The sequence below is a fragment of the Ruditapes philippinarum genome, unplaced genomic scaffold, assembly GCF_026571515.1.
Source record: "Ruditapes philippinarum isolate M1 unplaced genomic scaffold, ASM2657151v2 ctg2183_1_1_1_1, whole genome shotgun sequence".
In the NCBI taxonomy this organism is placed as follows: domain Eukaryota; kingdom Metazoa; phylum Mollusca; class Bivalvia; order Venerida; family Veneridae; genus Ruditapes; species Ruditapes philippinarum.
In genome coordinates this window covers 172,766-187,839 of record NW_026866770.1, presented here as the reverse complement: position 1 = coordinate 187,839, position 15,074 = coordinate 172,766, and the positions used below count along the sequence as shown (strand labels likewise).

Sequence of the window (15,074 nt, the reverse complement as noted above, 5' to 3'; positions counted from 1 at the left end):
TAGAGCAATATTGCTATTTCTTTGCAACCGCTGGATTGATTTCAACAAAACTTTATGAGAACCATAGATACAAAAAGGCAATTTACATCTCATTGCCATGTCCAGATATTACTATTTAACACAGAGTTAAGGCTCTGTTATTACCCTGAATATTTATTATGTACAAAGAATATGACTGTTTACCCCATGATAAATATATAAATAAAGCCTTATGTCTTCCATTGTTGAATTAGTAATAACCAGTACTTGGCGGGGGATATTAATTCAACGAATTTGCTTGTTTTTATCTAGTCTGTTTAAGAGAAAAAGTGGAGCAGTCATGATCGCAACATCCTTGTTGTTCATGTTGTTATAGTGTTTTTTTTTGTTGTCATGTGAAACCTTAAATGTGTCCCTTTATTTAAACATTTTAAAACATATCAACAAGAAAGTTGGAATTCTTTTAAGATGCAGTTGTAAGACAAGGAACATGATTCTAAAAGCTATTGTTTTGGATATGTTGCTCTTTTTTACTCCACATGTGATTCTCTTGTTTCGTATTATGGTTGTTACTGTAATAAGAATGCCGATATTTTTTGCTTAAGTTTCTTTGATCACAGTTGCTGAGTGATATATTATTTTCCCAACCAGCTAGCTTACGGAACTTCTGTGGTTCTACTCAGGTTCCTGTTGGTGCCTGAAATGATGCACAAAAGGGCACCTAAGGTGTTCCTCCACCAGTGAAGCTCAGGAAAGGATCTATATGACCTATACTGTGTTTGTGTGACATTTAAACCCAACAAAAAGAAATATATCAGTGTTCCCACTTCTAGTTTTCATTGGGGATACGTATTTTTACCCCTAATTTACCTTTGAAAACTGGGGGTAAAATAAGAATTCAGGGGGTACATAAGTTTGTACAATAATTATATGAATTTCAGAAATTATGAAATAAAAGGATAATTCCAAAACCATACATCAGAAAATTATGCTGTTTTCTTCAAGATTCGATCCAACCCCCCCCCCCCCTTTTTAGGTAAAATTCATTGTGACCAATACTTTAATTCTAAACAGCATATAAATTGTTACTACACACCTTTGAACAAAACAAAGCTTCCCTTTTTCTGTGATGTTTTTAATTAACAAAATCGGCATCGCGAAAATATGTGACAAATGAAAATTTGTCTGTTTTCTGCAGAAACATTCACAATTCCAGTTGTTGCTGATTACAATTATATTAGAATTAATATTTTTTTAATATTTCAAGATTGTTTTTCATCGGCTATGCTTACAGGCATCGTAAAACAAAAATTTCAAATTTTTGAATTACGGCAATAATTCCCAGTGGGGGTCCGTAAACTTAATTGTGAATTGGAAGATTTTCTCACATTTGATCAATTTCAATGCACTTTAAGTGTTTTTTTGTTTGAGTAATTGTTAAAAAAATAATTTTTGAATTATAAATGATTAAGTTTCCGACTTTCTGTGCGTATTTTTACCCTCTTGCCTAAATTTCTATACGTGAATTTTGGCATTTATGCGTAAAATACGCACATATGTGCGTAAATGGGAACACTGTATATATAACTTCCCTCTCTCTTGGGGTTGATTTTTCTGTCAGTGATTCTATTGTGGTACCTGCTTGCACTGGAGACCTGGTAAAGGAGGGTTCTCTTCAACCAGGAAAGCTGGATACCATAGTAATGACCTTGACATTGTCCATGTCACTTTAGTCTCTGACTAAAAAAAATTTATATCTTTTTATCAAATTTATTTTTTCTTTTACAGTCAAGCAGATTTACACCAGGTGCATGTGTCTGGAACGCTTAGTAGGTCAAAGGTTTTGAAGCTTGAAACTACTCTTCAGAAGCTGTGGAACACTTCAGTATTTGAGGCACAAAAGGTGGTGAAGAATGTATCAGTTACTGTTGTAGGGGTTGAGGATACTGTTGACATGGCAACAAGGTGATTTTATAATTTTTCAATTATTTTCTTTATATAGATAAACAGGATGAAATTGCCCTTATTATTTAATCTAATACAATTTTTTGTGCTTAAACTTTATTCAGACTTTTAGCTATTGTTGGCTTTTCTTAAAGGCACATAAGGCTTTAAAAACAAATATTTTTTTCTTCTGTAGAAAAGCAAACGTGAGTTTTAAAATGTTTAGATAATGGTTTTAGAACATGTTAGATGCTTATCATTTGAAGAAAGTAGCAGTGAACAATGATTGCCATAAAAATAGCAAAATGTAAACAAAGTAGTATTTTGACTTCCATACAAAATAATATAACTGTACTAATTGCTAAAAAAGCAACAGAAGTAAAAAATGGTCCAGGTAATTTGCCATTAAGTCCCTTTTTGGAAATTACAAATAGAGACCAAAAATAAAAACAGGTTTTGAGAAATAAAAGTAAGAGCAATTTTAGGACATGATGGGCCTTTAACAATTTCTTACATTCAACAAATGTACTTAATTATCTGAATTAAAAAAGATTTAACATAATTAATGAAGATTTAACATATTTTAGAAATTTAAAAAACCTGTACCAGTCTCTTACTAAATTTTGATAATGGACTTGTCAGCCAGTCTATTGTTAATATTAGAGGATACCAGAATTAAGCAACAGTGTTGTCAGATTGCAAGCAACCCTATTGTTTTATACTGGTGATATTATATTTCAGTCAAGTTATTCCAAAAGTGTCTTATACACTCAAAGTAGCAGACGCAACTGTTGCATCATGGGAAACACATCCTTTATCAAGTGATAATGTCGAAAACGCAGTGACAGAGGACTTTGGCTCGGATTTGGAGTTATGGACAAACCTAACAAATACACTAAAGGAGCTGTACTTGGAAGGAAATGCCAGAATAAACTATGGCAAGAAAGTGGACATTGTGAATGCAGTTGTGAAGGCTTATTCAAGTGCTAATAATGGTATATACAATAAACTAACTGTAAAGTGCCCTTGTGGCCAACTGGTTTAGGTCATTGAATTTGAGTTAAATGCCCCTCAATGGTTAAAAAGTCACAGGGTAAACAAAATGTGCAGTCTGACCTGGACCCGAACCAGAGACCTCAGAATACTGACTAAGCAATCAGGCCGGTAACACACCTCTTCCCCTAAATAGTGAACAGTTTTAAACTGTGATATACTCCCCTGTTATACTGAAATTCATCCTCAAATTTCTCAGGGTCACAGAGCAACGTAAATTAAACTCTGAGCTATATTCAGTCACAGTCTCCCAAAATATGAGCGAATTGTCCATTTAGATTATAATACTAATTGGTGCCAGCTTGTATCTGAATTCATTAAGGGGCTTCTGAGGTCTTCTGCTGCCTTCTGCTGCCAGTAAGACTGAAAAATCTGTATATACACATGTATGTCCTTTTACATTGCTAATCTGACTTAAGACCCCACTTCACTGTTGTCAGTTTATTTACAACAGAGACTTTCAATTCTTACATGTGAGGAAGCTTTTCAGCTAGCTTATGAAAAGTCATTGGTTCTACTCAGGTGCCTGTTCATGCCTGAAATTATGCACTGAGGGCCATCAATAAAGCTGGAATGTCGCCATATAACCTATACTATGTTCATTCAACGTAAACAAAAATTGCTTAACATTATTAAAAAAGGTTTTAAACAGTTTAATAACAATGTATTGTAATGAATTATTTTACTGTGTGATTATCACTGTTTATAACATGCTTTTCGGTGGTTTATAGAAATATATCAGTGATATAAAACTGGTAATTTCACTGTTTTAAACAGTGAAATTATCAATTTGATAATTTCACTGTTTTAAATTTATGCGCCTTACGTTGTTGTAGTGAAATACCAGCGTGCACAGTACTGGGAACCAACTTAATGACGTGACGTCGTAAATGACGTCACGTTGTATTATTATTTGGCGCGCTTTTCATTCAATATTAGGTTAAATGTCTTTTTAAAACGTTTCTTTGCATATAATAAAAAGAAAATTTGTATAGTTAAATGTAAGATCGAAATATATTTCACCTTGTGAACACCAAAAGTTCATATTTCACTCGTGGCTGCGCCACTCGTGAAATATACCTTTTGGTGCTCACTCGGTGAAATATATTCCGATCTTACACTGAACTAAACAAATATCCTCTATATTATAGAGTGATTCTGTGGACCTGAATATTGACTCCTTTAATTTTTTAAAAAATTAACTTTTGGATTTCAGGTATCATGTTTTGAAACTTATAGTTAAATCTTTTTCTATAATCACATCTGATTTTCATTTATAGAAATATTGATATAAATATTGAGGTGATGTCTAAATACATTTATAGACTTGTCATGTTTTTCCAGTGAGTGGTGACAAAGTAGATCTTAAACTGGTTGAAGAACAGGACCTCTCAACAGCAGACTATGTTACTGATGATAACTGGTAAATTTTGATGAATTAATGTACAGAATTATAAAGTTTTAGAAGAATTTGAATTTTGAACAATTTACTTATGTTCTTTTACAAGCTGGGCGGATCTGAGTAATATGGTTTATGCTATATTTATCTCTTTTTTTGTCTTTTTTTATTATTTAATACATGTATTTGTTTAGCTGGCCAAGAAATGTACATATCATATTGCGCTTTATTATTTATAGTACTAACAAGGGGAGTGATTTCCTAGAGGTTAAGATGTTTGCCTCTAAACCCAGGGATCATGGGTTCAAGCCCTATTTGGGTCATGACCATGTTTTTTCATATGACACCATCACTGTTTGGTTCAAGGAAGCGGACTGAAAAGTTATTGATATAAGTTGCAAGAACTTGTTTCGCAATCCAGCTTAAAATGTTAAAAACTACAGTAAAGCATCAAACTGGCCAATAAATAATTATTGTATAATATTGTTTTGTTCAATATTTTTTAAGAATAAAGTCATCATGTTATAATTATATTTGTAGGTCTCCTGTCTCAGTTTTCAAATATGGTATATCTGTTAACAATATGAAAGCAGACGACATTTCACCTCCTTCTAGTGAAGAGTTAACAGGTGCATTAACTCCCTTGAATCTAAAAACCACTGGTGTTGCTAGGAAACTAAGAAAGATGTATCTGGTTGGGGCTAAAGCAAGTCTGAATTATACAGCAGTAGCATCATCTCTGTCAGCATCGTGGGCACAAGCTAATACAGGTATTGTTGAATTTTCCTGATAGTTTTGGTTGTTTTCTTGAAAGCGTAAAACACAAGCTGTAAGAATTAGATTTCATAATTTGAAAATATTTATTGCTTGTTGAACATTTTCAGTATATTTTATAGAATGCAGACAAAGTGTAATGACAAATCTACATTTCTTTCAAACATTATGTTTTGTAATGATAATGTTTTACTGCTAATGTTCCAGCATTCATAGTCTATGGACCATAGATCATGCATAATACATGTATTTGTATCCTGTCTGTCTGTTTGTCTATTAACTATTTTTACCTTTGACTATAATATTTTCATTCTTTAAGGGTTCAGTCTTAAAAACAACATACCTTATTATGAAAGAGAGTTAAATTTTTTTGAATATGATTTTGACCCCTGAATGACCTTGACCTTAAAGTTCAAATTTTCAACAAATTTTCAAATTTCAGAATGTGATTTTAAAATTTGTTGATATAATGATTTTGTAAAAATGTCTGTTTTTGTGTATTTTTTGGACTTATTTTTTTTCCTTTAAACTGTTTATTTGTACTTACTTATTATGATTTCAGATCTTAGCAAAGCTTTTGTTGGTGTTCATGTACAGAAGTCATCTACTAGACATACAAGAGACACTGCACTCAGTTCTGAATACATGCTGGTTGGCAAAAATGGGTAATTTATTTGTATATTTAAAAACGACATACATCAATTATTTGAAAATGTTGTATTTTTCAAAGTAAAATATCTACCTGTTTACGCAGAGCATATGTCAAAAAAAAATCTCCCGTTTGGCAAATCTGATTCAGACAAGTTTTACTGTAGTCAATAGTCAGAATGCTTAAAGTTGTAACACATTCTAATATCATATTCACCAAGTGTATGTGGTTATAATTCCCAGTGTACACAGGTTCAACTGTATTTGATAGATATTAAAATTCTAATTTCCTATAGTTAATAATTATAACATATACAACATATACCTTTAATTTTCAGTGAAGAAATCACTCCTGTGAAGTTCACAGTTTCTGTGAATGGTGAGGAACCTAACAATGCTATTGTGTCCCCGCCCGAGGATCCTGTTCTAAATCAGAACCTTAAACAAGCCAAGACATCAACGTGCGGATGCAAGCCACGTGCACAAGGTCATGTGACATTAGTAGGAAAAACAGCAGATACTGAACACGCGATGATTCTCAAAGCTGTAAAAAAAGCCGTGGATAAAGAAAATTCAGGTAAATTTCATGAATAATGTATCATTTTTGGTTTTAGGTATTTTAACATCTCACACCTTCAGCACTAACAGCTAAGTATAAGAAAATTTTCAGCACTATAATAGCTAAGTATAAGAAAGTTTCCAGCACTGAAATTTTTAGCACTTACAGCTAAGTATAAGAAAATTTTCAGCATTAACGGCTAAGTATAAGAAAATTTTCAGCACTACAATAGCTTTATAAGTATAAGGAAGTTTTCAGCACTGAAATTTTCAGCCCTTACAGCTACCAGTAAGTATAAGGAAATTTTCAGCACTAACAGGTAATTATAAGAAAATTTACATCACTAACAGCTAAGTATAAGGAAATTTTCATCACTAACAACTAAGTATATGAAAATTTTTAGCACTAACAGCTAAGTATAAGGAAATTTTCAGCACTTACAGCTAAGTTTAAGGAAATTTTTATCACTAACAGCTAAGTATAAGGATTTTTTCAGCACTAATTACAGCTAAGTATAAGGAAATTTTCATCACTAACAGCTAAGTATAAGGAAAGGAATATGTCACAAGTATACAGCGGGCCAAATCTGGTAGAGATTGCAGTCAGACCAGGCTCTATCATCTCGGCTACTCATTCTAAGTGCTGTAACAATTCCTTTAACTTCTAAAAAACTGTTTCAAGTTTAATGTCCGACCAACTTATAACATGAATTTTTTATATTAAAAGTTAACAGCAGGGAAAGATATTACTATGTCTGACATGGTTTTGTATAATATGGTCAAAATATTATTTGTTATGTTTACAGGTGTTCCATCTGATCATTTATCTGTAGAGATCATTAAAGTTGATGATTCACAAGATAATGGGTAAGTTTATACTAGATATGTGAACCTCTGTTTAACCTTTTCCCTTATATAAGCGTGTTTCGACAGCTTTTTGCCCCCCCCCCCCTTTTGAGGCCTCAAACAGTGAAAAAATGCCCTATTTAGGCCCCAAACACTGTTTTCCGTTTGAGAAATGTTGTGTTGCCAGAAGGGGGATGTGCCCCCTTCTGTTTGGGGGGTTTGAAGGGGGGCGGAATCCCCCTCATCGCCAAGAAAATTTTGGACATGTGACAGGCTAAAAATGGCCTCAGGTCGATCTTAGGGTAACTAGTAACCGACGCTGAAAAGCCTTTTACTCTATCTCAATTCATTGAGAAGCTGTCGCACTTTGAAATCAGTTTTGATGGAAAAAAACAATGCAAAATAGTGATTTTTGGCAATTTTGAGACGTGCCCCCGTTGCCATGGTAACAGGAAATTTACAATTGAGCATGCTGTTACAGAGGCTATGGTGGTGTAGTCAACATTTGTGCCAAGTTTCATTAGTATTGAAGCATTTTTCATAGTTTCATAGCAGTTTGAACTTGTTACAGGAGGCTTTTCAATGAAAACGGCCATTTTTCGCAATATGCTCATGGGGTAAAAGGTTGAAGACATCCTTTTAATGGAAAACCTGTACTGAACAAAACCTTTTGATTATCTGTTGATTTAAATTGGATATTTACATGACTTTATAATTCACAGAATTGTACTTTTAAAAAATTAACAATTTATGAGGACTCCTAATAATTCAGTTACGGTAGATAAATTTATTTCTAGATATAAACTATGAGAAAACCCCATAATTGTATTTTTGCTCTTTAGGCTAATAGATGGAAATAGCAATTCACTTCATGATATAAGGAAGGAATGGGAAAATTTATTTTTGTTAGCGTCACTATAATAGGTTATATTTTCGTGTGTTTGTTTTACAGAAATGATATATCAACAGTGACATATAGAGTGGATTGTATAAATAACGCTTGTGACGTGGAATTATTGAAAGCTCCCAGCAGGGCTGTGCTGGAAGAATCACTCGGACAAGTCGGGAAAACTTTATACTCAAAAGCAGAACCTACAGAAAAAGAGGAGGTAAGGTTATGTTTAAAGATATGATATGGTTATATCTGCCAGTGTGAAGAACTATATTTACCATGTTAAATCAATGGTTTTCTGTTCATGTTCAAATTCAAGTTGCTGGCTGCCAGTTGATCTTCGGCAGATTCTTTTAAAGAGCTGGCTTATTTAGTCATTTGTCTGAGGTCATCTTCTGTGTAACCTTTATGTGTGTTATTTATGAATATTATATTTTTATTTAACTATGGATATGAGTGATTGTTTTTGTGTATGTAAGCAGTAAGAAATTTAGATAATTGGCGATGAATCTCATTTTCAATCTTTGTAAGTACCAAATTTGTATGTACACACCAAATTTATCAGTACATGTATCAGGGTGAACTCAGAAATAAGAGGCTGGTACTAGTGTCATGTGAGGAACAATGGTCATGACCATTTTAAGACTCAAACCCACATCTCAATGTTGAGAGGCAGACATATTTATTGCGTGGCCTCAACTCCGCTTTTTTTTTTTGGATAGAAACTAAGTTTGAAATTTTTGCTGATACATGTATTATAAACATGATCTTTTTTTCTACAGAATAAATGGTTGATACCAGTGGCTATAGCGTGTGGAGTTGTACTATTTGTCATCATAGTTAGTGTTATATGCTGTATCATGTACAGAAGAAGGTATGGTATACCGTTTTAGTATCTTCACCTATAGTGTCCTACACAATTCCTCTACCATCCATTAGACCCATTCCTGATTCTGAGTCCTATGGTTTTTTAGATACAAGAACTTAGAAATTTCCTGCACCCTTTTTTTCTGAGATATTCGTAGAAAACTTTATGTACATGTATCCAATCTGTTTTGAAATATGCATATGTGTAATAAATATATTCTTTCTTTTCTAAATCCGAATATATGTAGAGCTTTAAACTATTGGAACTGTCATATTTAAAGCTTTGCTGTTCTGTTAGGGCTTTATATTTAAAAATGACACAAGCCTCTATTGTGATTTGATGAAAAAGATTAAGTGGAAAATTTTCCTGTTGAACTGACGAGGCAGGGGGCTGGTATTTCCAGGTAATCTGTAATTTGGTATTTCCCCCACACCCCTGGCCCTCTTAACATCCTTGAAACACACCCAAGATCTGTTGCAAAGATTGCATGCATGTACAAGTACACAACCCCTTTTCCTACAATTTTTTTTTAAACTATACTCTGTGTGCATTGAAAATTTGTTGAAAATAATGTATGAACCTTGAGTCTTTGTTTGTCAAATTGTTATATAACCTACATGATAAGGAACACAAAATGTTTAGATATTTTTCCCTCCATCTTGTCCATATAACAGTGTGCACATCCCATCTCACTTCCCTCATATTTTTGCACCTTGCTTTGTGTTTTACAACATTTTTCATATGGTTTTTGAGGTGAAGGAACCTGTATATTATTTTTGCATAAATGCTTAATATTTAGCATCATTTTCATTTAATGTATTGGCTAAAAATAGGTAAAGATTTAATGCATTTGTAACGGAGTCTTTAAGAAAACACCAAGCACTGGCATCTAAGATTGTTGCTAACCTAAGTATTATTTTCTTTTATCAAGGACATGATTCTTATAGGCTGAGCTTATCAGGTTATTTGGTTTATAATGTAAATAGAATATGAAAATAAATGTTAACAAAATTATAAGCAAATCAAGTTATTTGGAGCCAGATTACATAATTAACAGAAAAACAGCATATGAAAAAAACAACAACATTTAAAATGAAAATAATGTAAACTGACATTGCAAATAAAATTATTTGCAATTTTCAGAAAACAGGATAAATGGAGGGTGGAAAGGTCTGCACATGTAAGTGGTATATGAAATTATATGTGCATAAGGGATTACATGTAATATCTAGTTTACAGGTGCTTTTTTATGTATAAAATACAGTAGACCGTCTTTGCATGTTCAACTGATAAAAAATAGTAGATAACCATCATGTGCATGCATATATATTTATAATAATTATGTGCTAGAACAGAGGTGTTTTTGCATGTAGATTTTGTCATGTGTAAGTGCTTTTGTTGACTTATAAGAAATGGTTCTCAAGATACCTTTCCATGGAAATGCTTATTCTGGTGGTGCCCATTTTTTGTGACTTCATGAGGTTAAGGTCGTTTATTTTGCCCATTACCTCTGGGAGTTGAATGACTTTGAATTCTTTTATAAGGGAAAATTATGCAAATAACTTATAGAAGTTTTATGGTTCTACCTGGGTACAAGTTTGTGCCTGCAATAATGCATTGGGACATCTGAGATCTTCCATCACCAGTAAAGCCGGAAAGTTGCCATATGACCTTAACCATGCCTGTGTGTCTTAAACCCAGCCTAGCCAATTTCTCTTCTCTGAATTTTAATTTATAAATGCTTATAACTGCAAGCTTTCTAATTAACTGTACATACCTTAAATGAATTTAGAAAGATTTAAGAATGCTGGTGTTAAATAATAAATTTTGTTCTGGTATAGTAGTTCTTTTATTTAACATATTAGAGCATTATAGAGCTAGTTAGCATTTTATTCATTTTACATTATTACATATATCAGATTACTTCATCATTCATAAGTATTATATTCATAAGCATGATAACTTTTCTTATAACCTTAAATTTATAATCTTCCTCACCAATTTTAGATAATTTATGAAGTTTTTTTTATCTTTTTTTGTGATAATTACTTTATTTTATTACTGAATTTGGCTATAGACTTATTTTAATTTTGGTGGCTGTAAATAGTCGCCCATTCTTTATCACAGTGGTGCACTAGCTTTCTTTATCTTTGTGATTTATATTGATTCCAACCAAAATAAAGTCTAGAACAAGTCTAATACCACTGAAGCTTGGGCTATGGATGCATGAGGGATGTCGAGCATTTTTTTAGCTCACCTGTCACAAAGTGACAGGGTGAGCTTTTGTGATCACTTTTCGTCCGGCGTCCGTCCGTCGTCCGTCCGTCGTCCGTCCGTCGTCCGTAAACTTTTACTTTAAATGACATCTTCTCATAAACCACTAAGCCAATTTCAACCAAACTTCACAGGAATGTTCCTATGGTGGTCACCTTTGAAAATTGTTCAAAGAATTTAATTCCATGCAGAACTCTGGTTGCCATGGCAACCAAAAGAAAAAACTTTAAATATCTTCTTCTAAAAAACCCAAAGAGCTAGAGCTTAGATATTTGGCATGAAACATCTTCTAGTGAGTGTCTACCAAGTTTGTTCAAATAAAAGCCCTGGGGTCAAAATTGGCCCCGCCCCAGGGGGTCATTGATTTTCCCTATATGCATATAGTAAAAACTTAAAAAATCTTCTTTTAAAGAACCCAAAGATCTAGAGCTAAGATATTTAGCATGAAACATCCTCTAATGGGTGTCTACCAAGTCTGTTCAAATAAAAGCCCTGGGGTCAAAATTGGCCCCGCCCCAGGGGGTCATTGATTTTCCCTATATGTATATAGTAAAAACTTATAAAATCTTCTTTTAAAGAACCCAAAGAGCTAGAGCTAAGATATTTAGCATGAAACATCCTCTAATGGGTGTCTACCAAGTTTGTTCAAATAAAAGCCCTGGGGTCAAAATTGGCCCCGCCCCAGGGGGTCATTGATTTTCCCTATATGTATATGTAAAAACTTATAAAAATCTTCTTTTAAAGAACCCAAGAGCTAGAGCTTAGATATTTAGCATGAAACATCCTCTAATGGGTGTTTACCAAGTTTGTTCAAATAAAAGCCCTGGGGTCAAAATTGGCCCCGCCCCAGGGGGTCATTGATTTTCCCTATATGCATATAGTAAAAACTTTAAAAAATCTTCTTTTAAAGAACCCAACGAGCTAGAGCTTAGATATTTAGCATGAAACATGTTCTAATGGATGTCTACCAAGTTTGTTTAAATAAAAGCCCTGGGGTCAAAATTGGCCCCGCCCCGGGGGTCATTGATTTTCCTTATATGTGTATAGCAAAAACTTAAAAAGTCTTCTTTGAAAAAAAAACAAATAGCTAGAGTTTAGATACTAAGCATGAAACATCTTCTAGTGAGTGTCTACCAAGTTTGTTCTAATAAAAGCCCTGGGGTTAAAATTGGTCCCGCCTCGGGGGTCATTTATTTTCCTTATATGTGTATAACAAAAACTTAAAAAATCTTCTTTAAAAAAACTCAAATAGCTAGAGTTTAGATATTAAGCATGAAGCATCTTCTAGTGAGTGTCTACAAAGTTTGTTCAAATGAAAGCCCTTGGGTCAAAATTGGCCCCGCCCCGGGGACATTCATTTTCCTTATATGTGTATAGCAAAAACTTAAAAATCTTCTTTGAAAAAACCCGAATAGCTAGAGTTTAGATATTAAGCATGAAACATTTTCTAGTAAGTGTCTACAAAGATTGTTCAAATAAAAGCCTGTGGGTCAAAACTGGCCCTGCCCCAGGTGTGTCATTGTTTTTAACTATATGTGTAAAGAAAAAACTTGACCAGCTAGACCTTAGATGTTTAGCATGAAACATCTTCTAATGGGTGTCTACCAAGTTTGTTCAAATAAAAGCCCTGGGATTTAAACTGGCCCCGCTCCGGGGGCCTATATACAGGTGAGCGACTTCAGGGCCATCATGGCCCTCTTGTTTGTTTTCCTGAACACACGCAGCCGCAGTTAACATTTGCATGTATTTTTATTATGACTATTTAGTATACTGTATTTTAGATGATTATGTATATAAATGAATATTGAGTAATTTTCAAATCTTTGGCATATACCCATGTTTTCTTGAAGAAATGTAAACATCGTGTAACTAGCAGTCATGTGTTAGTGAATTCAGAGTAATATTTAAAGATATTTAGTTTAAAGTTATATTACAATAAAGAAAAACAACGTCTTTCCATTACTGTTAGATACTAAGTGGACAAATTCATATGCAAATTTACTCTGTATTATATCCAATAATTGAAAAATAAGCAATATATTTTACCATAAAAATTGACAATTTATTGAGGTATTCATCCACTAAAAAGCATGTCGAAAGACATTAAGTAGTATGTGCTGTTCTTTTTTTCTCTTCTCTCTTGTGTTAATGCCTGTTTGATATTTAAAGGATATGACATGTGACAATTTATATGCATATTTTTAATGATAATATAAAGTCAATCACCATAAAGAGTTATGTTTTTTGGATACTCTTCAGGCACAGAAAGAAGGGGGATTTCAAGCAACAGGAAGTGCAAGTGAATGAACATAACAACTTTGATAAAGAGCATTTCAGCGATCCAGCAGTTTTTGAAAATCCTGCATACCAAGTTGAATACAAGGAACGTATGTAATACTCGATTATGACATCATCATTGTACAGTGTGTGACATCACGTTATTTATGGCAATGAGCCAAATTTCTGACAGGAAGTTGATGCTGGAAAATGATGAAATTGTACAGATTCACCCTCAGGAATTTGCAGCAATTACTAAATAAACAGTGCTCACTGGTTATAAGCCTATGTACATATCTGACTTTTGTCAAGGTCTTTCTTCTATTACAAAAGGGTACAAAAAAAATACAATAGCAAGTGTTAGCAATATATTTTATATTTTAATTTTATATTTCTTTTGACATTTTAGATTTTGGCAGGACAAGTGTATTTTTTACTTATTTACCAAGTTTTTTTTCTCTGCAGTGAAAAACATACAGGTAAAATGTAACGTACCTGTATTTTTCTAATACAGTTTATCTTTTTTCTGGTACAAAATAATTGTTTATTTTGTTACATATACATTAAAAGAAATTATTGTTGATATGTAAATATAGTATGAAGACTGCAGATCTGAACATTTCAGTGAAATGGGTAATTTAACTGTTAACGTCATATATATTTACATGTATATTTGTTATTGTATATTATTATTATATAACTTTTTTATATACATGTATATTAAGTTTTAATGGGAATTATTTATATATTTGACAAATACAAAGAAATAAAGATTGAAAAGTATGACACTTTTCTGTTATCACAAAAAAGAAGAAGATAAAATCAAGTATAATTGTAAATTACTTACATGAATTAAAAGGTCATCCAAATATTAAATAGATTAAAATAGATTTGCTTATATGAATTGATTTTGGGGTGTGGAGGGATATGTTTTTGAAAATGTTTGTTTTAATGGTAGATTTACGATATTTAATAATGTTTACAACTGATCGATACTTCTGAGTAATTGAGTTAAAGAAAAAATTTATATTACATTACGTTTTAGTAAACATGGGAATGTTATTTTACAGGTTACACTAAAAATATAATTGGTATCTTTTATATTTCAATACAGACATATGGTGACTTAATAAGATTTAAAAGTACAAGTTTTGCTCATGTTACAGTGAAACAATTTATCTTTTATTTTCCATTTGATATTTTGATGGATTTTTTCATTTTACATTTTGATGAGTTTTATTTTTTCATGTTTTATTTTGATGGGGCTGTATTTCATTTGATATTAGTGCTCAATATTAAGAATTTATGAAGCAATTCTGAGCTCTCTGTGATTTCTTTTTATGTTGTTTTTATTCCCCCCACCATGTTCTATGACAGATATGTACATCTAAAAGTAACATCACAAATGCTTATTAATAAAGCATCCTGGTATTTGTTATAATAATATCTCATTAAAATAAATTTCATCTCAATGCAAGTTAATTATGGATATTATTTTTTTTCTCATTTATGTATTATTTTATACTTAAATATAGATTTTTTGAGTGAATAAATATTTTTTT

General features: G+C 32.5%; 1 protein-coding gene across 1 annotated transcript in view; it reads left to right on the top strand.

The window, feature by feature from the left end:
- The window catches only part of LOC132733652 (uncharacterized), a 39,223-nt gene extending 24,149 nt beyond the window's left edge, over window positions 1-15,074 (top strand). The window contains exons 31-41 of the mRNA XM_060720312.1: window positions 1,768-1,944; window positions 2,665-2,918; window positions 4,321-4,399; window positions 4,916-5,145; window positions 5,712-5,814; window positions 6,136-6,374; window positions 7,162-7,222; window positions 8,154-8,310; window positions 8,876-8,967; window positions 10,105-10,141; window positions 13,495-15,074. Coding sequence (XP_060576295.1) covers window positions 1,768-1,944; window positions 2,665-2,918; window positions 4,321-4,399; window positions 4,916-5,145; window positions 5,712-5,814; window positions 6,136-6,374; window positions 7,162-7,222; window positions 8,154-8,310; window positions 8,876-8,967; window positions 10,105-10,141; window positions 13,495-13,542 — 1,477 coding nt within the window. The 3' untranslated portion in view covers window positions 13,543-15,074. The remainder of the gene's footprint in view (window positions 1-1,767; window positions 1,945-2,664; window positions 2,919-4,320; window positions 4,400-4,915; window positions 5,146-5,711; window positions 5,815-6,135; window positions 6,375-7,161; window positions 7,223-8,153; window positions 8,311-8,875; window positions 8,968-10,104; window positions 10,142-13,494) is intronic.